This window comes from Leptosomus discolor, chromosome 5 (assembly GCF_034619465.1).
Source record: "Leptosomus discolor isolate bLepDis1 chromosome 5, bLepDis1.hap2, whole genome shotgun sequence".
Taxonomy (NCBI): domain Eukaryota; kingdom Metazoa; phylum Chordata; class Aves; order Leptosomiformes; family Leptosomidae; genus Leptosomus; species Leptosomus discolor.
Window position 1 is genome coordinate 27,918,690 of NC_141395.1, and position 21,093 is coordinate 27,939,782.

The following is a 21,093-nucleotide window of genomic DNA, read 5'->3' on the forward strand; positions in this document are numbered from 1 at the left end:
TCACCGTAGGCTCTGCAGCAGATCACCGTAGGCTCTGCAGCAGATCACCGTAGGCTCTGCAGCAGATCACCGTAGGCTCTGCAGCAGATCACCGTAGGCTCTGCAGCAGATCACCGTAGGCTCTGCAGCAGATCACCGTAGGCTCTGCAGCAGATCACCGTAGGCTCTGCAGCAGATCACCGTAGGCTCTGCAGCAGATCACCGTAGGCTCTGCAGCAGATCACCGTAGGCTCTGCAGCAGTGAAGCAAAAGAACCGCTAACCTCCAAGGCACATTCGCTCATCCTTACAAGTCAAAAGCCTACAAGATTTTGAGTACAATTTAAAGGCTGGAAGGGGGCATGGGGGAGTGGAAGGGGAAGAGATGCAAAGACTGCATCTCCACAAAGGTTTGCATCAACAGCATTTGTGTGCTGGCACCATTTACTCCTTTGCAGACTTCCACTGCCTAAAGCGGGTTACAGAGAAAATGGAACCTGATTTCTCAAAGGTGCACAACGACTGGATATGTTAAGATTGGACCAGACAATCTTTGAAAGTCCCTTCCAACCAGGGCTGTTCTGTGATTCTCTGTTTCTATATAGAAAAATTCTTTATGGTGAGGATGGTTAAGCAACTGAACAAGTGCCTAGACAGGCTATGAAATCTCCATTCTGCAATATTTTCAACAGTTGGCTAACAAAGCCCTGAGAAATCTAATCCAGCATTGAATTTAATCCTTCCTGTTTTGAACAAGAAGTTGGACTAGACAAAGTCCAAGGTGGTAGGAAGAGAAAAAACAGTTTGGAAGAAAGAAGCCAGCCTAATTAAAATCTAGTGTGTTTCATCTTAGTAAGACCATGCTTTTGTGTCCATAGTCAGTTCACAGTAGTTTTACAAGATTTAACAGAAGAAAGATGAGTAGGAAGAATAATACTTGATCACACAAGGCACCCAATAGTTCAGATCCAGTTAAGAGGAGCAAGGCATTTGTCCTTTCACAAACTGTCAGGGGTGAGGGCTGGGCCGGCCACTGACAGATGCTCTCTATTAACCCTCTCCCTACCCAAGAAGGGAAAGGAAGAGAGACTTCTGGATTGGAAAACTAAAACAGCTTTAAGGAAACCATAACAATAAAAAAAAAAATAATAAGAAGAAAATGACAAAATATATACAAATATCCACAAAACCAATACCATACCCAACCCTCCCGATGACAATAGCTCACCACTGACACTGCAGGGCTGGCTCTGGGTAAGTCCCAGGCTGGACACTGCAGTACACAGAACTGGACACAAGGGCTGGATTCAGAAATGCACTGATCAGATCGGGATCACAGACAGAACAGACAGGAGTCCTCCTCTCCTCAGATGTCAGCCATCGAAGAAGAAAGCTTAACCCTTGCGATCCCTCAACTATATACTGAATATGATGTATATGGGATGGAATACTTAGTTTGGGGTCATCTGTCCAGCTCACCCCTACTTGCAGATGCAACCTTTTACTTCATTACAACCCCTTTCACTTACAGCACTTCAAAATGGAGTGCAAAATTTAGCAGTGACCCTGGTTGCTATACGAGCAAGTATAAGGCAAGAGCCTTTCTGAATACCATTCTTTTCTATTAACCATTAACATCAAGTGCTATCACTACTAAAAGCAGACACTGTCTGGAAAAATATGATGTTAATTTCAGAAAGCGCAGTTACTTAGAAGAAACTTAACTAAAAAGTAAAAATCACTGAACAGAATTAGTTCTATGTTAGCTCAAATCAGGACATGCACATGAACTAAGACACATCAAGCTTTACTCACCATTAGGCAACTGAAACACTTGCATATAAAATTTATGACAGGTTCCCAAATGTGGTTTGGTCAACAGTTGATCCATTGACATCACTAAGTCTCCCTGGGTCATTCGACTTACCCGGTCTAACACTTGCTGTAAAAACAGAAAGAACAGTAAGAATCTACAGTGCAAAGAGGACACTAGCATCCTTAGCTTACTCTTCAAAAAACACAAGGAAAAAAATGCCGGTGTGATCCAGGAAACCTCTCACTGAGACACAAACTCTGGGTTAAATCCAGTCACACAAACACACACCCACAATATACAAGGATCTTAGAAAAGCAGTTGGGTAAATATTTCTGGTGAGAGGTAAGATTGTGCCCTTGCTTGGAGATATCTGGATTTGTTCAAGTGAAAAATGTTCCAAGAGGTACAGTGCAGTCAGCACAGTGCTGGCTATCAGGAGCTCAGAAAACTCCTACAGCCACCCTCTGTTTGGCTGACTGTACCCTGCCTCACAGGGACAGAGAGGCTCTCAGGCAATCACTGAGGACCAACACAGTATTTGCTATAAACAGGTGTCAAAGTTAACTCGAACCAAGCCAGGGTGTAAGGACCTACCACACAAGGACACAGTAGAGTAGCTGTGAAGAGCTGAGGAAAGGTTACTCTAAGTTTGCCTGTCTTGCCTTCTTGGAAGAGAAGCACCATTTAAAAAGAGGCCAAGTTTGGTTAGAGGAGAAAATAACACAACTCCTTGCTTTCTCCAAGTAGCTTGCTACAAGGAGAAGTTAGAGATTCACCACAAGGCCCAGTCTGACAGGAAATGCTCACCGGTTTGACATTGATGACCAGAGTGATACCATGCTCTAAGAGCATGTCCTGAGCAATTCGGGACACAGTCTTCTCAACAAGGACCAAATTAGGCCTGACATCAACTATCCGCTGTACGTAGTTCTTCAAGAACTCCCTTTCCTGCAGACAGGAACAAAGTATGGCAGTTAACTACTGCAAACCCATCTGAAAAAACACTTAAATTCTTAATATTACTTTCTCTTTCATACTGACCTTTCCTATAAAACAGGGAAACCAGCTATCCAGAAAGCACCATCAGTTGCCCATTGTGCACATTTCCCCACCCTCATAGCACAATACACAGTTTATCAGTAATTTGTTATATGCACTAATTGCACATGAAAACATAGTCCAATGACATGGCTGGACTTGATGATCTTAAAGGTCTTTTCCAACCTGAACAATTCTATGACAGACTCAAGTAAGAGACTTGCAGCAGAATCCAAACATACATAAATGCACCTTATACCCTTACATGGAAAAAGGCTTTATGTTCAAAAGGTGCTAGAATTAGAGCATCCTAAACCAAAGCTGTTTCCAATATTATGTGCTGGCACTCAGAGACACTTCCATCCACGAAAAGTATGCCAGTGCTTTATGCCTCTACAAGTCTGTACACAGAGCCTTAGTCCCCAAATCTGTACTTGAGGACAGTGCTTCTGGAGTGGGATCACAAACCCTGTGCACTGCAAAATTGCTCTTCTAACCATGCCTACTTTCTGGCTCCATCTCACTATTCCTCCCACACACACACTTTTATTACCATGCACAGAAACAGAAAGTAGGGCTGCAACTCTATCAGAACTAAAGACCTACACTGCTAGAGGGAGGATCCAGCTTCCTAAGCCAGATATTCTCAATTGTGTTATGGCAGCTCAGATCAGTCAAATTTTAACAGCTCTGTGCAAGAGAAAGATACCACAAAAGCAGTTTGCCAGCTCCTCAGAACACAAACATTCGTGTCAGTGTATCAAAGAAAACTTTTGCTAGAAGCTAACCTTTCCAATTGAACTAGTATTTCTGTAGTATTTTCTGTCCTATAGGACTTTAATGCAGTTACACAAATAGTTATGCTCATGTTCTGAAGCAGATACTGAAATAACCACAGAGACCAACATTCAAAAAGTATAGCAGACACTTCTACCCCATTCAGACAATGGACAGGTCTCAGTTTAAGCTTTTACTAGAAAACAAACTCACTAGGCAGAGACAAGTTTTATTGCCAAAGCTTTCATATCTGTGATCCTGTCTATTAATCACTAAATAGAAGTAGTCTTAAATGCATGTTAAGGACATAGTCAAATACAGAAAGAAACATTATGGCCCAAGCTCAGTAGGGCACCAAATACCCTTGTTACGAGTATCCTGGTAAACACCTGAAGACAGATTCTTAGGTAGGAATGCAGTGTCTTAAAGAAAAGGTCTATCCATTTCGGTGTTCTTTTACTTAAGGCACCTCCCTGCTTTTTAGGGCAGGGCACCTGTTCTAAAGTGACATTTTGTAGTTCTTCACTTCATTAGGTTCGTTGTTGTCCCATTTTTTCAAGCCTGACAAGAAATAACATGGGTGTAACCTAACCCTCACCTACACTACCTTTTCTAATATGTCTTCGCACACCTAAACCATATCTAGCTCTGACCTTCTGAACTGTACGTTCCATATACAGTGCATCATTAAAAACAAAATGTGTTTTCTAAAACGCTGCATTTAATTGTGAGGATAAGATCACTCTCAGTACAGGTAACCTGACAACAAAACCCCTCAGTACAAGACTACAAGTTTGCACTGTATTTACTGCAGCAGTTTTCTTGGCTAGCTGCTAGATGAGGAAATTTTTTCTCTTTCCTATGCAATCCCACTCATTCAACTCCACCTCACACACAGAAAAAAAAATCAGATGTGCACTGATCATAATTTTGTTTGAATCATTAGACTTCAGGCAATTCTAACCAAGAACAAAAGCATGCTCTCACCTGAAGTACTATGGGATCTATGCAGGTAAATTTTGTTTCTTCTCTATAGAGGTACTCAATTGAGCACTTCAGCAGAAGAATTTTGGGATTTTTTAAGCAAGAGTTCATCTAAAGACAGACACAAAAATAGTTAAAACAAAACTATAAACACCTGGAAAGGAAAAAGTACACAAAAAAAAAGACAGACTTCCCTCCCACAAAAAAAAAAAAAAAATGCATCTCAGCCATCCCCCTGCTGCAGACCCAACTACACATTCTCCCTTCTTATGAAGATGTTACAACCTGTTGTTGGTATTTCACAGCTACTGTCCAATAAGAGTGCAATGCTAGAGGTTTCTACAGTCACCTCCAAGAACCCCAGAATCTTGATACACTTTGGGGTCTCCAGCTAGAGCACTCCTATCTTGGCCTCCTGCACTTTTTAAAGGCTCACTTTACGATATTGTCATAAGTCAGAACCACAAATGCCTTTTTCTGGCTAAAACTTGGGGCAATTATTAGTTGCCTTTTGGGGTGGCAGGGGTGGAAAGGATGTTTTTCTATACACACGAGGAAAGCTTCCTCCTCTAGAATCTCCGGGCTAAAAGAAAACAGCTTGTTGAGGGTCTCCAAGGAGAGAAAGCTCGCAAACCTCCCATGGCAAGAGAAGCTTCATGACACAAAAAGGAAGTCACAGCACGCTTGTTTCCTCAGCATGCACTACAGCCAGCACTTGATTAATCAAACCTGCATTACCTTTTTGTGAGCAACATTCTTAGTGCAAACAAATCCGTTCACCACCATGGAGTCAAATTTCTTTCCACCAGGGATCTAATAAAGCAAAGAACATTTTTAGAACCATCATACACTCCCGTAACTTCTAATGCAGTAAACCTAATACACAGAATACCTATTGTAGCTGATGTGCACCCTTCAGCTAGACCCTCAGTTATCAGACGAAAGACCACATATAGTCAGGCTGAACACACAACTCTTTTTTTTAAAGCCTGGCAAACTAAGGACAACATGAAAACAAGTACTAAGTACCAGAATCTCTACAACAATCCCATGGGGAGCACACACCTTTGCACATGCCACTTCCACTAACAACAAAAGAAGTTGTAAAGAAAGGAAAGAGAAGAAGAAAAAAAAACCAAACAAACAAACCAACCTCTACCTACAATTCGAACACATCAAACACTGGACTGGTGTGCCTTCAGTCACAACCAATCACAGGAGTAATAAACAAAACAGATTTCCGAATAACATGTTTCAAAGGACACTTCTGTTATCAGCATGCGAAAACAGCAGGCAGCTATGAAGACCTCGCCTCTGAACATCTGCTCTTCAAACTGGAGTTTCAGGAGAGGCAGCAACAACTGATGCTGCCTGAAGAGATGCCACAGAGATACCACAGAACCACAAGGTTCTCCTCATATCTCACATAGCTTCCAAACAAAAGAGGCCTCCTAAGGTGAATTTTGCCAAAGAAAAATAAACCTGAGCCTTTCATCTTTGTCACAGGAGCTCCTTGGATGTCAGTTTCACATCAGCCTCTCAGAAGAAACTCCACATGCCACAACTCCAGCCTTACAGTTCACCAGTGTCAACACTGGGCCATCTGGCAGAACTGGATGCACCATCCCATAACAATTAAGTTTCCTCTTGAAGAAAGTCATTGTATTTGGCATGGGAGGAGTTCAGTCCTCCATAACAGATAGTTATAGGGCAACAGATTGCTACACAGAGTCCTGCAAGCTACTTATCCAGCATTCAAAACATCTCCAATCCAAGCACAAAACAAGCTGAAACCAAAAAAGGAAGCAAGTCATTACAGAGGCGTTGCTCTTTGCTACTTCTGCAGCCTACAGCCTGAAAGACGAGGTCAGCTCCAGGGCATTAAAGCACCTTTCACAGGATGGAAAGTTCCTCCTATGCAACTTTTTCTAAAACCCCACCTTATCCAAAGGCCATGTTGGCCAATTACACCACTGAACATGCCGAAGGCTGTGAGAAGGGGATTCTTCTCTTCAAATAAAGGGTGCTGCCAGCAGCTGCATCCTTTTGTTTCCCTACATCCACTGTTAGAAACTTACTTTTTTGATGTGGACAAACTGGCGGATATCCATGTCATCATCTCTGTTCTTGACATCAGGCCGCACAGTTTGAACTACCTGGCAGACCACAGGTACAATGATATCCCTCCAGGACAGCGACAGGGACTCATTGTACAGAAGCTGCTGAAGCAGTGCCATCATGTGGTTGTGATTAGCAGACCTGTAAAAGAAGCAAAACAAATAGATTCCTCATGAGGAAAATACAGAGCAGTGATTAACTGAAGTCACATTTCAGAAGTACATTTCTTAACATTTACAGTGCAGGAAGTCCTCAGAAGGAACAGCTGCCTAGAACGTTCTATAGTCAACTCTGGTCCTGTACTTCAACATATAAAAATCACAGGGAAAAAAAGCAATCAAAATATATATATTGTAAAAATGCTGTTTTCTTAATGCACATTAATTCCTTGTATTGACCACCGTAGATCAAGCCCCACTGGAAGTTGGTGGAATAGAGGGGCTTCAGGAATTGTTCCTTAAGATATGCAAATTCGTTTTTCTACATGTTTCTTACAGCAGCCTTTCCATGGCTTGTTTCTCCCCATTCTCTTCTCTCAGGAGATCCAGATTGCTGTGGTGCCACCCTAGGGGCGTGAAAAAGAGTTCTTTGGACTTCTCCTCCACCCTCCTGTTGAATAATGACTCTGCAAGAGACAAACAAACCTTGTTAATACAAAGTCATAGATGAATGCCTGTGACTTCCTGAAAGACTACTTTAAAAAGGAAAGAATTTACTACAACAGAAGTCTAAGCTTCTTGAAATACTGAGTTTAAGCCAGACATCATGGCAACATGATGTAGCAAACAGTATCAAGTATAACAGTGGTGACTGTACAAAGGAAAGATGAGCTACTAAGTTTCTTGTACTGCCAGTACAGAGCAGGTGGTTTTCTCTTCTGGAATTAGGAGTACAGCATTCGTGTATAAGGGAAAAGCAACTGATGTCATCTACCTGGACTTGTGCAAAGCATTTGACACTGTCCCACATGACATCCTTGTCTCTAAACTGGAGAGACATGGCTTTGACAGATGGACCACTCGGTGGATAAAGAATTGGCTGGATTGTCGCACTCAAAGAGTTACAGTCAATGGCTCAATGTCCGAGTCGAGAGCAGTGATGAGCAGCATGCCTCAGGGATTGGTACTGGGACTGGTGCTGTCTAACATCTTTGCCAGTGACAAGGACAGTGGGATTGTGTGCACCCTCGGCACGTTTACTGACCACACCGAGCTGTGTGGTACGGTCAATGTGCTGGAGGGAAGGGAGGCCAGGCTAGAGTGGTGGGCCACTGCAAACCTCATGAAGTTCAACAAGGCCAAGTGCAAGGTCCTGCTCCTGAGTCAGGGCAATCCCAAGCACAGATACAGGCTGGGCCATGAGTGGATCGAGAGCAGCCCTGGGGAGAAGGACTTGGGGCTGTTGGGGGGTGAAAAACTGAATCTGAGCCAGCAACGTGCGCTCGCAGCCCAGAAGGAAAATTGCATCCTGGGCTGCATCAAGAGAAGTGTGACCAGCAGGTCGAGGGAGGGGATTCTCCCCCTCTACTCTGCTCTGGTGAGACCCCACCTGCAGTGCTGTGTTCAGCTCTGGGGCCCCCACTGTAAGAAAGATGTGCACCTACTTCGGCAGGTGCAGAAGAGGGCCACAAAGATGATGAGAGGGCTGGAGCATCTGCCCTGTGAGGACAGGCTGAGAGAGCTGATATCACCTCTTTGCTGCTCAGGTGCAGAGGAAGCTGCCAGAAGGCTGGTTCATCTAGCCTATGTCACAGTGTTTAATACTACAGCACTCTCAAGGATCTCCTGCCAAGAAAGTGACATGAGCTTTTCAAAAGATCACCATCTTGCCTCCATCCACTAACCATCACATACACAGATATCTCTCAGCTACAAAAAAACAGGATGCCAATGAAGACTGTATCCACTGAACACAATTTTTAAATCCTAAATGTCAGCATGAACTACAGTCATTTTTGATTTTGAAAAAAAAGCATGTTTCAACAGTATAAAAGAGTCCTCACTTGGAAGGGGCCTGCCGCTTTCAATCACTATATTGTGTAGTAACTCCTTAGAACTATTCCCTGTTTTGCAGTACCAAGAATTAACCAAGGTCATTTCAGCAGAGTTTTCTGTGCTTTGAAAGAATTACTAGGTTATTTCCCACACAGGTATTATGATATTATAGAGGGAAGTTATAAACTTCCCCGTTTGTATAATGGCTAGCTACATTGCAAGTCACCTATGCTTGTAGTGTATAAGTTTTTGTCAGCAAGCACGTAAGCCTTCAGAGTTCAAGCTTAAAACTCCTCAGAGTGCATGATACAAACGCAAAATCCTTACACAATATTAATCTAAGCAGGATTACTGGAAAAAAAAAAACCCACCTCTTTAAAAACAACAATTAACTGCTTCCAGATGCTCCGTACCCAAAATTAGCTGCGTAGAAGATTAACAGAAGCTACATTGTTTTTTCTGTTCCTTTCTCCTGCAAAAGCTCAATTAAAAACTAAGCATCGGTTTAATCAAAGACTTTATTTTTCCGGCTGCACAGACATTGGAGTTTCCCCTTTATTTCCTCCTTTTACAAGCTCACAAAAATCAATAGCATTAACTAGGAGAGAAAAAAAAGCCTCAAGTGCACCTGGCCACAATATTGGAAGGTGCATGGGTTTTAAAACTCACAACTGTGTCTAATGGCCTTTCATTTCAAAAGTAGTAGCGGTGGTAATGACAGGAAATCCAAAAAGATTTAGGAGATGAAGCTTTAAGCTACTTTGTAGAAGCAGTGCATTTAATCATATCACATCTTCATTTGCTTGAACAGAAAGTTAAAATCAGTGTCTGTTACATAAGTTTGTGGGTGGAGAAGTTGTGAACAGACTTGCCACTTATGCTTATTTAAAAAAAGTAGTAAAAGCTTTTCTTTTGAGTGCTTTTGAATAAAGAAATCTGAGAAATGAAAGAAATTTAAGCTTGAAAGTGCATTCAAAAGAGTTAGACTATAGTTTACATATCAGTTTTGCCACAAAATCAGATTTACTGTCAAGTAAATACTTCTAAAGGGCCAATCCTATATTAAAGGGGTATTGAGGAGTTTTCATCATTACATTAAAACCACACAATAGCAACATTTGAAGTTTCCCCTTACCTTTAATAAAAGCATCACTTATAGAGAACATCTGCTGCCCTCCGTTTTCAGGATTCAAGTACTCTGAAAGAAGAGAGAAGAGGGAGATAGGCGGAGACAAAAAAAATGACAGGTTACACTGGTGCGCCCATATAATTACAATGTACACGCCCACACCAGAAGAAGCAGCATTACTCATCTAAGTGTTTAGTCACCAATTTAGCAACAGCTTGATGAGTGGTCAAGACAAGAACATCCTCTCATTCTTGTTCTATCAAAAAGTTCTAAGACAACAAGAAAATAGTACTTATTACTGTGAAAAAACCAAAACAAACAGAGTAGACAAGAGCAAAGACTGAACTAGGAGTTAAGAGTCTGCTTTTCCAATTGACCCACACTACACTTTTCTAGATCTGAATACAAATGTGTTAAGCTTTGAGCAGACACCATGGTAATGTCCAGACAAGGAACGACCTCCTCACTCAGGTCCAAAAATGCCACTTCAGAAGTCATTTTGGTCTCACACTCCAATGAAACACCTCAGACTGAGGAAGAGACTAGCCATAAGATTTATCTTACATAGTGAAGGAAGCCTACCTTTCAAGGGCTAGAAGTCTAAAGGCTAAACCAGTTTTAAGTGTTTTGAGGAATCCACGCTGACAAAGGTGGACTCCTAGCAATGGAAAGCAATGTATCACTTCACATATGGGAAATAAGATGAAACTCCATCTACTACACTTGTTTAGCTTGCTAGATCTTGATCTTTCATGCAGACTAGGTGGCTACAAGCAGCCTGTCTTCTCCAGAGGCCATCAGCTTGTTGTGCCTTTAGTCGGTTCCTTGCTTCTACAAAAAGGGATTGTACAGTGGGAAAACAACAGCAATAGCCCAAATGCTTACACAATGTGATGATCCAAAGTCCAAAGCTAACCCTTTATCACCTCTTCTAAAAATGATCCAGACCTACTGCCACAAACAGAATGCAAAGCCAGACAGCTTTCAGACACCAACAGAAAGCAACAGAAAGTTGACAGGACACAAGCAATCACAAGCCTCTGAACAACAGCACTCAAGAGACCCCTTACATGCCGCCAGTTTAAAAATCTGAGCTTGTCTGCATTGCCTAGTTTGCAGATACTCAATAGAATCCTGGCTCACCCTCAGCATTCATTCACCCACAGCCCCACAGACCACCTAGAAAAAGATATGCCATGCTGTATGTACGCACGAGCAGGTATGCTAGCACCTCCATCCCTCTCCACCTTGCAACAGCCTCAGGACAGCATCTTCGAACACACTCAAATTAGGTTTGACACATATCCCTGACTGGCATGGCCAAGGCAGGAGTTAGCCCCAGCTGAAACCTAACCTTAGCTATGCTCCAGACAAAGAGACAGGTGACACCTCCAAACCAGAAATGCTTCTCTTCAATACAGCTTCACCTCCTGTAACTTTGCTTCCAATTGTGCCCCAGGGGAAGTTCCCTGTTGGGGTCAGGGAAGAGATTCCTGTAGCATATTTTGTAATCTTGTCTGCAAGCAGTTAGCTATCAAGAGACTATCTTACAAGCTCCCCTGAACAGTTTCACCAAAACAACAAAAGAACCACCAAAAAACCCCCACCCCAGAACATACAAATTCCTAGGTCTGATATTCAAGGGTATCACTGGAAGCAAATACCACAATGCACACAGAAATCCACAGGTCTCATGGAAACCAGCAGTTACAGATTTTAACAGATTGTTCTGGTTAAACATCAAAACAGACTGGCCAGCAACCACAGCTTTTCCTCTAGGTACACAACAAGGATGCATGCATCCACAGAGATCCACTGAAAATTGAGGTGTACCAAAAAGAAGGTGCACCAAAAGAGCTCCTGGCAACAGCACACTGAGCCTTGGCAAGCAATGGTGATGAGGAACTTCATCACGGTTACTCAGATCCTCTTCTCTTTTCCCCTTCTAACTAGATGCAGGCATCAAAAGCTAACTACCCAAAATACCTGCTACCAGGATCAAGGATATTTGGCTGCAAGGTCACTTAGAAAATAGTTTCCCATATTGATAACTGTATCTCTTTAAAAACAGCAACTAAATCCCACATTTAAAATTAACACCCCCCCCCCACCCCCCCCACCCCGATTTAAATGCAGAAAGCAATCTTGTTTCCCCTTTTTGATACATTGTACTAGGTTTGTGGGGTGAGGTTCTGGTAGCAGAGGAGGGGCTACAGGGGTGGCTCCTGTGAGAAGCGGCTAGAAGCTTCTCAGGCTCCAAGTAGAACATGCCTCTGGCCAAGGCTGAGCCAATCAGCCACAGTGATAGCACCTCTGTGATAATGTATTTGGGGGGGCGGGGGGGGGGGCGGCAAACAAGCACTGCAGCAGAAAGAGGAGCAGGATGCGAGAGAAACACCTCTGCAGACACCAAGGTCAGTGAAGAAGGAGGGGAGGAGATGCACTGGAGCAGAGATTCCCCCTGCAGCCCATGGTGAGATGGCAGACTGTCCCCCTGCAGCCTGTGGAGGACCCCATCCCAGAGTAGGAGGCCGCACCCATATAAGGCAGTGACTCCAAGGAAAGCCCGCACCGGAGCGGCCTGCTCCTGAAGGTCTGCACCCTGCGGAAGTGACCTGTGCTGGAATGGTTCATGAACAATTGCAGCCCATGGAGAAGTTTAGAGGACCGTCTCCTGTGGAAGGAAACCCATGCTAAAGCAGGGGAAGAGCGTGAGGAGTCCTCCCCCTCAGGAGGAAGGGGTGACAGAAACAACGTGTGATGAACTGATTGCAACCTCCATTCCCTAGCCCCCTGCACCACTGTGGGGAGGAAGCAGAGAAACTCAGGAGTAAAGTTAATCCCGGGAAGAAAGTGTTTCTAAGATCTGGTTGTATTTCTTGTTATCCTACTCTGATTTGATTGCTAACAAATTAAATTATTTTTCTTCTTCACAAGTAGAGTCTGTTTTGCCTATGACCATAATGGGTGAGTGAGACGCTCCTGTCCTTGGCTTGACCTATGAGCCTTTCTTCTGTTACATTTTCTCCTCCCCATCCCACCAGGGGCGGGGCAGGGGAGGAGTGAGCTAGCAGCCACATGCTGCTTTGTTGTCAGCTGGGCTTAACCATGACATACATACTACAAAATACCATTGTCTTTAGGGAAATGATACTATAAATGAGTCACTACACTCACTTGTAAGAAACTACAAGCCAGCTAACTTGCAGTCACTAGAATTTCATAGAAACACACCAGACATTAGTCAGCCTATAGCATCACAAGAAGCCCTGACATTAGACTCAGACTATATACAAACCACTCTGTTCTAAAACACAGCTGGTACATCACAGGCCGTTGCTTCAAAGCAGCTGACCTTTGTGACTGGTAGAAATCGCATATCCCTTAATCATTTGAAAAAACCACTAACCACTTAGATCAAAGTGACCTGCACTTCTAGCACTGATGTTTTGTCCTGTCAGTCCTCCCCCAATGACTAATTTGCACAGCTGTGAGGAAATTGAGTTGCTAGCCTCAGAAGGTGAGTGTGATCTTCAGATTTACTTCATTATTTCCAAAAAAATTAAGTCATCCAGTCTAAGGACAAAAGACAATTCCAATGAAATCAAGTCAAATACACGTGTCCATAATGGCCATAGGGAAGCTACTGACCCTGACAGCAGCAAACGCACCATGGTGCTGACTGACTACAGTACTCAGTTCTTAAAATAACCATGTCCCATTTTACATAGAAGCCTAACTATCTAGTCTTGGCTGTGTAATCACTGTGATACTCTGAAACATCCTGGATAACATGTTTTGTTGAACATAGCCAGGATAAATCACAAGCACAAGGTGAAACTCTTTGTACTCCAACTTTAGTATTTCCAGAACAAAGTTTTAGAAGTCATACATTTTACTACTCTCAGCACCACAGTATGCACTGTAAGGTTTTGTCCCACCTAAAATTTGAAGGCCTTGAATAACAAATACTTAAGTACCTATGAAATTTCAATCTCCCTATTGCCAAGAAATGTTTTTTGCTATTCAAGATGTTATCATTCATTTTAACTTGTTGCTTCCCTGGCTAGGTCTTTCCTCTAGAGACTCTCATGCTCGGAATCCAAAAAAAGATGCGCATTAAGTCCTCTATTTGCAGAGGATACAGATTTTTCAAAAGACTGCAGAATACCTCCAGTATATTTTAATGTCTCACATCTCCACCCTACACCAGTTCTGGGCATATTACTGATACCTTCCCTCAAGGGAAATCTATTCTCTTAAAAGGAATTGTTCTCAGTTTTCTACTATGAGTTACACTCCTACCGAATAATCCAGTTAAGAGACCACACATTTCAGGAACAGGTAACAAATATCAGTCAGCAGAGATTCACCAAAGATCAGAGTGCTGCCCACATAGGTAATTCAAAGGCAGAAGTCTCTCTCCTTTCAGTCCCCTCGCCACTTGCCTTTTCTGCTGATCTTCTCCAAGCTCTCCATCATCAAAATCTTTCTCAGAAGAGCTTCAGTTCTGGCTATGAGAAGCCTTGATTTCGTTAACAACTTCCGAGACAGGTAGGCTTTCCTACGTTTCCCCTTCATTATGTACTGCCTTTTGTATAAGATAAAGATCGAAGTATATCTGAAACCAGGACTATCACCTCTACAAGTCCTTTAACACTGGCCAGAGCCAAACTGACTACTGCCTGCTTTACTACCAATACATACTGATAACGATAAACTGGCTACAGCTGTAAATTCATAGGATACTGCAGCACACCTGGGCCTGTTTCAAGCTCACTTAACCCAGCATCCCTCCTTTCTAAAAGGAATTCATTGATATAGTCTCCCCCTTCACATCTTTCCTTCCCTGCAGATGCATTAGCTTTCCATTTGATTAGGGCATGAGCTGGAAACAAGTTGAAAGGAAACAATAACAAGCTGGTGTCAGTAGTGCTGACAACCCACCTCTACCGTTGAGCCATCCGATATCAGCTCAATTTTCAACCTGCTCTGCTCCTCTTTTCGGGGGGAAAAAATAAGCAGTTAGATTTCCCTTCTTCTAGACATATTTTTAGCAAACAACAAAAGGTGACTACAACAGGCACTGATAAATGTCCCCTCTATTTTGCCTCATTCTCTCTCCTGTGTCTAACATACTTTGAAAGTCAGCTGTGACCAGTTCTCCTGCCTCACTCTCTTCAGTGACCATTTCAGTTTCAGAAGATGCAATCTGTATGCAAGCATAAGGGAAGTCTTGTGTTCTGATCCACAACAGAACAGATCCATTAAATTTTACAGAAGGATGAATTCATGAGAAGGAGTCCAAATTATTTAACACTGGATCATCTTTTAAAGTTAGGAATGCTGAAGGGGTGGGGTGAAACAGTAATTAAGAATAAGAAACTCCTTAGAAGCAGCCGAAGATAGAGGTCTACAAAGCTGACGTAACCTTAGGTAAGAAAGCAGAGCAAAGACATCATGTCAAGCAAGTAGAACATACTAGACCCAAGCCAGTGGCAAGCCCTGGTTTCAGTCAGCCCTTGTCCAATTTAGGGAATGCAGTTGTCAACAGGCAGGCACAATATTTTTCCATAAGGATTTTGCTTATGGTTACAGTCTTTCATTTTAGTACTTATTTAGGAGAAAAAAAAAAAAAAAACACTTTCAAAAGAAGTCTTGAACACTGAGTATTTGATTTCTTCCTACTTCGCTGAAGTGGATGTTCTCTTTTGAACAAACATTACATATACAAATTAAGTTAGGCCTTACTGCTCATCAAGAAAGATTTTTTTGTCAAATGTAAGCTTATTAAGGTTCAATTAGAAGTCAGCACAGAGCTCTTCCAAGTTAAATTTGTTCATTTGTTGTTTGGGGTTTTTTTCTTGCTTGCTTGCTTTTCCAGTTTAATCTCAAACTGTAGAGACACATATCAAACTGGTGCACGCACGGACTGTTTTTCCACCCCAGTTATCCAGAAACTGTGTATGTGGATCTGCCCTATAACAAATGGGCAGGAGACTTTGCTTCAACTGCAAAGAGAAAGTCACAGGGGAAGTTACACACTCTGCAGAGAAGGTGTTTCAACAGGCCTACTGAGCCTCCTCAGAGGTGAGCACATCAAAACTGCAAATGAGTGCCAGCTAAATATCATATTTCCCCCTCTGTAAGACAGCTACAAAAGTAGTGTCCAAATAGGTCAGTATAATTAGGGCCCAGCTCTCCATCATGTGCAACTCCAGCTGGTGACTACCTCGTACCTTTTTGGTCGGCAGGGTGAGGGGGCACATGTGGGTACTTGGAGTGCTTCTTGATATGGAAGTTCACGTTGTCCAGCTCCACGTTCAGGCTGATGGAGGCGGCTGAATCACTGTCCATTGTGGACTGGAAGCTGCTGACTGAAGTGCGCTTGCTAGGGCTGGCGGAGTCTTTTAGTGTTGGGTAAGGGGGAAGATACAGGGAGGAGAAGGGTTCAAATAGGTATCATGAGGGTACCGGAGAGGAGAAAAATTGTCTTTAATACAGAAAGACCAGTGTGCAATACTACAGGAATACAGTATTTTCATAGTTCTACTCTTTATCTTCATGTGTGCATGCTGACATATTGAGCATTCTTTAGTGCATTACTGTAAGGCCCAAATCAAGCAGAACTCTGCCTGAGAAACAGAAGGCAGCAAATTACATGCTTCTCCTCCATTAGAAGTACAAAGCTTTTCCAGTTCTACTAAATACAAAATACTGTATCCATCACAAGAAACAGGAGGACTATCCAGGTTAGTTTGCTTAGATCCTTACAGCCCCATGCGCACACACGCAAACACACACACACACATAAAGCGAGACATGGTTAAACTACTATGTCCCAAAGGACTGGGGATAACAGGGCAGAAGTCAGAGTGAGAACAAGACTCGAGTGAAACTCACTGGCTAAGTTATCTTCTCCTTCATCAGCAATCTGCTCTGTGTCACTGTCATCAAACTTGATGTCTTTGAACCACGATGGCTCAGAGTGCCCCTCTACAGAGTTCACAGAGTCACTGTCTGGAGATGGGGTTTCCGAGAACTCTGTGCTCTAGAAGACAACGAAGAAAAAAAGGTGTTAAAGTGCAGCTCTGCTGAAATATTAAGCAGCCTTAGAAAGCAGCCCGCTACAAACGCAGATCAGACATTTTAAAAATCAGAGGACACTCTCAGTGGGCTGAGCCAGGTTAGTCATAGAGCCACCCCACTTGGTATGAAATATGAACTCTCTGGAACAGGAAACAAGTATTTCTTTACGCTTTCACATGCTTAGTCTCTGCCTCCTCCCCAACTCCACACGAGTTGTGACTAAGTGGCACTAAAGGACAAGTTTATTCTATTACACATTTTCTGTCACCATATCCAATCCAGCTAAGCAGTTTTGAATGCTTCCTATCCCCAGCTGAGGTGGGTGATGATCATATCCTTTGCCCACAATCAGCACATGCAGCTTTTGGTGGAGGCTAATTCTAAGTTACTGGAGCAATCCTGTGACTGACCTAAGTAGCTCTAAGAGTTTCACTCACAAGTCAGGCTCTAGCTGGGGCTACTATGTCAAAACAAAGCCTGGCTAGAGTGCCACAGAAACTGGAGAGCATTTAAGTATTTTCATCAGCCATCCTGATGCTTCCAGTCACCTCAAGCAGAAGTTCTCACTATCATTCCTTTGGCTACAGTGAGTGCAGCAAGCAACTGAGTCAACAACACTGTTTCTCCTGACTCTTGTCCAGGAGAAGTGAGATCAGAAGTGCTTTCAGCTGATGAGAACAAGAATTGGCTTTAAACCTTGAATAACACAAGCCCCTTACAAATAGTTAAAAAGAGGGATCCAGAAGCACTTGCTAGTTAAGGGCAAGCTTTTACTACCAAACTGAGTGTCCTGGGTTACAGTGTAAAATGTGCCAAAAAGAAAAAAAGTATTCTATTACCATCTTCAGGAGCTGTTGAGACCAGGTGGGGCGGTGCTCCCTGCCTCCCCCCTCTGGACTATCTCCTGTTACTGGGCACAACAATGCCTTATCGCCTGACCCATCGATAATTCGCTCCTGGACTATCTCCTGTTAATGGCCCATCGAGGAACTGCCTCACGACTCCCCATCCCATTGTGAGACGCTCTGCCCGGGGTGGGGGGGGGTGGGGGGTGGGGGGGGAAGGAGCCAAGCAGTCCATGCTAAATAAAAACTGAGATCTCGAACACCCTAGCAGCCTTCTTCCACTGGATTCCCAGAGGAGCTTTTTCCCCCACTGGAGTTCCAGAGGACAAGAGCTACCTACCTACCACTGGACCTTCGGAGGAAGACCAGACTCTTTTACCTGATCGCTGCTTCCACAGAACTACATCCATCGCTTCAGGAGGACTGTAGCCATCATCTTATCGGACTGCTACTGCCACCCTAACAGGGTGTCAGGTTGTATTCCTGACTCTGCCAGTGTAAACCAGTGGGTTTTTTCCCTGCCTTGTGTTATATATATATATATATATATATATATATATATATATATATATATATGTAAAAGAACTATTATTCCTATTCCCCATATCTTTGCCTGAAGGCCCGTTAATTTCAAAATTATAATAATTTGGAGGGAAGGGGGTTGCGCTTTCCATTTCAAGGGAGGCTCCTGCCTTCCTCCCCAGACACCTGTCTTTCAAACCAAGACACTGAGACAGTGCAGTGAACTAGCTGAGATGCCAGATGAAGCCCAGAGCAATCTCAACAGAAGAGCACACGACTGTGGCCAAGAGCTGAAATGCACAAGGAAGACAAGATGCTAATGGCTGCAAGCTTTCTGACCAAGGTCCATGAGACAGCTGAGCCATTCTTTATTGTGATAAGCTGCAGAACATGTAAGACTCTCAACTGAATGCTTTTAGGTAACAGAGAGGCTATGGAGGTATCTTGTTTAAGTTAAAAAACCAATCCAATCACTCAGGCCAGGGACTGCTCTTACCCCTCAGCAAATTCCATTGCAATGAAATATGATAGAATAGCATCTCTGGTAGCTGGCTCCCTGCCTCCCCCTCAGCTAGCCAGTCCTATTTGGAAGGCATGACAAAGACCCCCTCCTGATCTTGGATCATGCAGCTAAGGTACTGAATTCTTCATTACTGCCATCACTGGAGATCAGAAAAAGGTTACTGATACAATATATAAGAAGATTCAATACTGTATCTCTAAAATACCCATTCTTCAGAAGTTTTTAAAGAAGAAATTTGAAACAGAAGTAGAAAACCACCACTGTGTCTCAGTTACCAGTAATTGCACACAGATTCTAGATTCTGCATGAAATCACAGCTGCCACAAGCACAAACTGTGCCATTCCAAGGCCTCCATGGAAGATGTCCTCCATGAGAGGCACTGGCCTAGATGAGAGACCCTTTCCTCCACTTTACGCAGCACTACATATAACAACTCATCCTCCCCAGAGGACAGTCCCAAAGCTTTCTGGGCAAATGCAGCTTCCTCAGGATTTAAACAACTAAAGAAAAAGGCCCGGACCAGAATTCTCTGTACAGGAGAGCCAATTCAGAGAACACACAACAGCTGCTGAGAACAGGATTAGAAAAAAATCTAGTCAGCAGCCAAACTCAGCAAGAACCATAGCTTTCCTACTCCTTTTACCTGTAAAGGTCTGTAGAGAGCATACTCATCTCTGAAGAGCTGATCATGATGACTGACACATTCTAGCCACCGTCCATCAACCAACGCTTGTCCTATTGCAATGGCTTGGACCCTGGAGGTATAAGAACAGAGATGGTTTTCTAAGTCTAGTTCTAAACACACATGTTTTATGGCACAAGCATGCTACAAAAGGAGAGTCATTAGCTACACACTATTTGACTCATCACTATCCCACTGCCACGTTTAACCAGACACTACTTAAAATATTGTGGAGAGGCAGCAAAGTGTACTGGTTCAAGCATGGAGCTAGATGAAGAGACTGCCGGTACTCTAAACTCAGCTGAGGTGTCCAACAGACAATTAAGACATACTGTTTGTGCTCCTCCGATATTGTTAGCTTGACTTATAAATACTGAGGATCTCTGCTGAGTGAGGACTGTTGCTCTACACTTAAGAACCACTTCAGTTTTATCCCCCTCTCACATAGTTAAATACACCAGATTCTTTATACTCACAAGGTCAAGAACCTGCCAGCCCCACCAAAAATTTAGCTATCAAACACTATTAGTGATCTCTGACCCCAGGGGCAGACTTGCCCTTTAGAGTACCGGTGAACATTTTTGGACAGTCTTTTTAATACATTTATCATTCTCCAACTATTTGAGTGATATTTGTCCCATAAGCTGCCTCCCACACCAGCTCCCAAACCAGATGGCCCCCTGTGCCCTGTTGTTTTGGGCCATAAGGAGTCAGAACCCTACCTGTTCTGGAAGGCAGTAAAGAACGTATCTGAACTTCCTTTCTTTCTCATCTTCCTGCAAAGGGGTCTACCTCTTCAGTCTAAAGTACGCTAAATCAGCTAAAACTCACAACCTCTTGTCACAGAGACAGGAGACACCTGCTGTCCTAAAGCATCAGGATTACCTTGTGGTTATGTGCCCATTTCTGATGAGCCAGTTGACCAGCTCTTTTCCCACAATGCAGTTGGGATGCGTCCGCAGCCAATAGCGGTGGTCTTGAAACTCCATCCCACTGTTGTGGTGACAGATTTTCTTCCACAGATCTTTCAGCTGGACTGAGTCCTAGACAGGGAGATGAGCAAGTTACTTACTAGTATGACCTTAGCACTGGTTTCAAGGGCATCAACCTGAGTCCCCAGATCAGCTTCTAGATCGAGTCCTCCCGAAACAGGCATAAAATCTAAGCCCTTCTGTACAACCTATGTGAAGGTGCAAAGAGAAACAGCAAGCAGACATGAGATCAGCTCCTTATATCCTTCCTTTTATATAAAGTTGAGAATAAGGAAGAAACAAAGTGGGTACCCTCAGAGTTAAGGGAGATTTGTTTTTAATGTGGCAAGATTTTGTACTTCCTACAAGATACTTATGTCCTCGCTACTGCCCTCTTGCACCCCATCCTCAAACTCAGGTGCTGCGTGTAAATACAGAGGACAACGAAAACTCACCCTTCAGAAGAGGGTTTTTCTACATAATCTGTGCTCAACCTAGGCTTTGTGAAGCATACAAGTCCATTATCAAACCCAGATATAAAGTAAGTACTTGACATAGCAATGCACATTGCTATGTTCAGGTTCTGGGATACCATTTCTTATTGAGTATTCCTTATTTATTGCCCA

The 21,093-nt window shown here is 43.2% G+C and overlaps 1 protein-coding gene across 3 annotated transcripts in view; it reads right to left on the reverse strand.

The window, feature by feature from the left end:
• Positions 1–21,093, reverse strand: part of PIKFYVE (phosphoinositide kinase, FYVE-type zinc finger containing) — a 67,460-nt gene that overhangs the window by 24,696 nt on the left and 21,671 nt on the right. For 2 of the 3 annotated variants that reach the window (XM_086465135.1, XM_086465134.1), the window contains exons 8-18: positions 20,382–20,539; positions 19,458–19,569; positions 16,738–16,885; positions 16,074–16,241; positions 9,841–9,903; positions 7,207–7,336; positions 6,672–6,852; positions 5,332–5,406; positions 4,597–4,704; positions 2,602–2,742; positions 1,794–1,920 (exon numbers count right to left, since the gene is read on the reverse strand). In XM_086465135.1, the coding sequence (XP_086321261.1) occupies positions 1,794–1,920; positions 2,602–2,742; positions 4,597–4,704; positions 5,332–5,406; positions 6,672–6,852; positions 7,207–7,336; positions 9,841–9,903; positions 16,074–16,241; positions 16,738–16,885; positions 19,458–19,569; positions 20,382–20,539 (1,411 nt within the window). Of the gene's footprint in view, positions 1–1,793; positions 1,921–2,601; positions 2,743–4,596; positions 4,705–5,331; positions 5,407–6,671; positions 6,853–7,206; positions 7,337–9,840; positions 9,904–16,062; positions 16,242–16,737; positions 16,886–19,457; positions 19,570–20,381; positions 20,540–21,093 lie in introns of those variants that run through there. The other variant, XM_086465136.1, reaches the window with a different exon arrangement.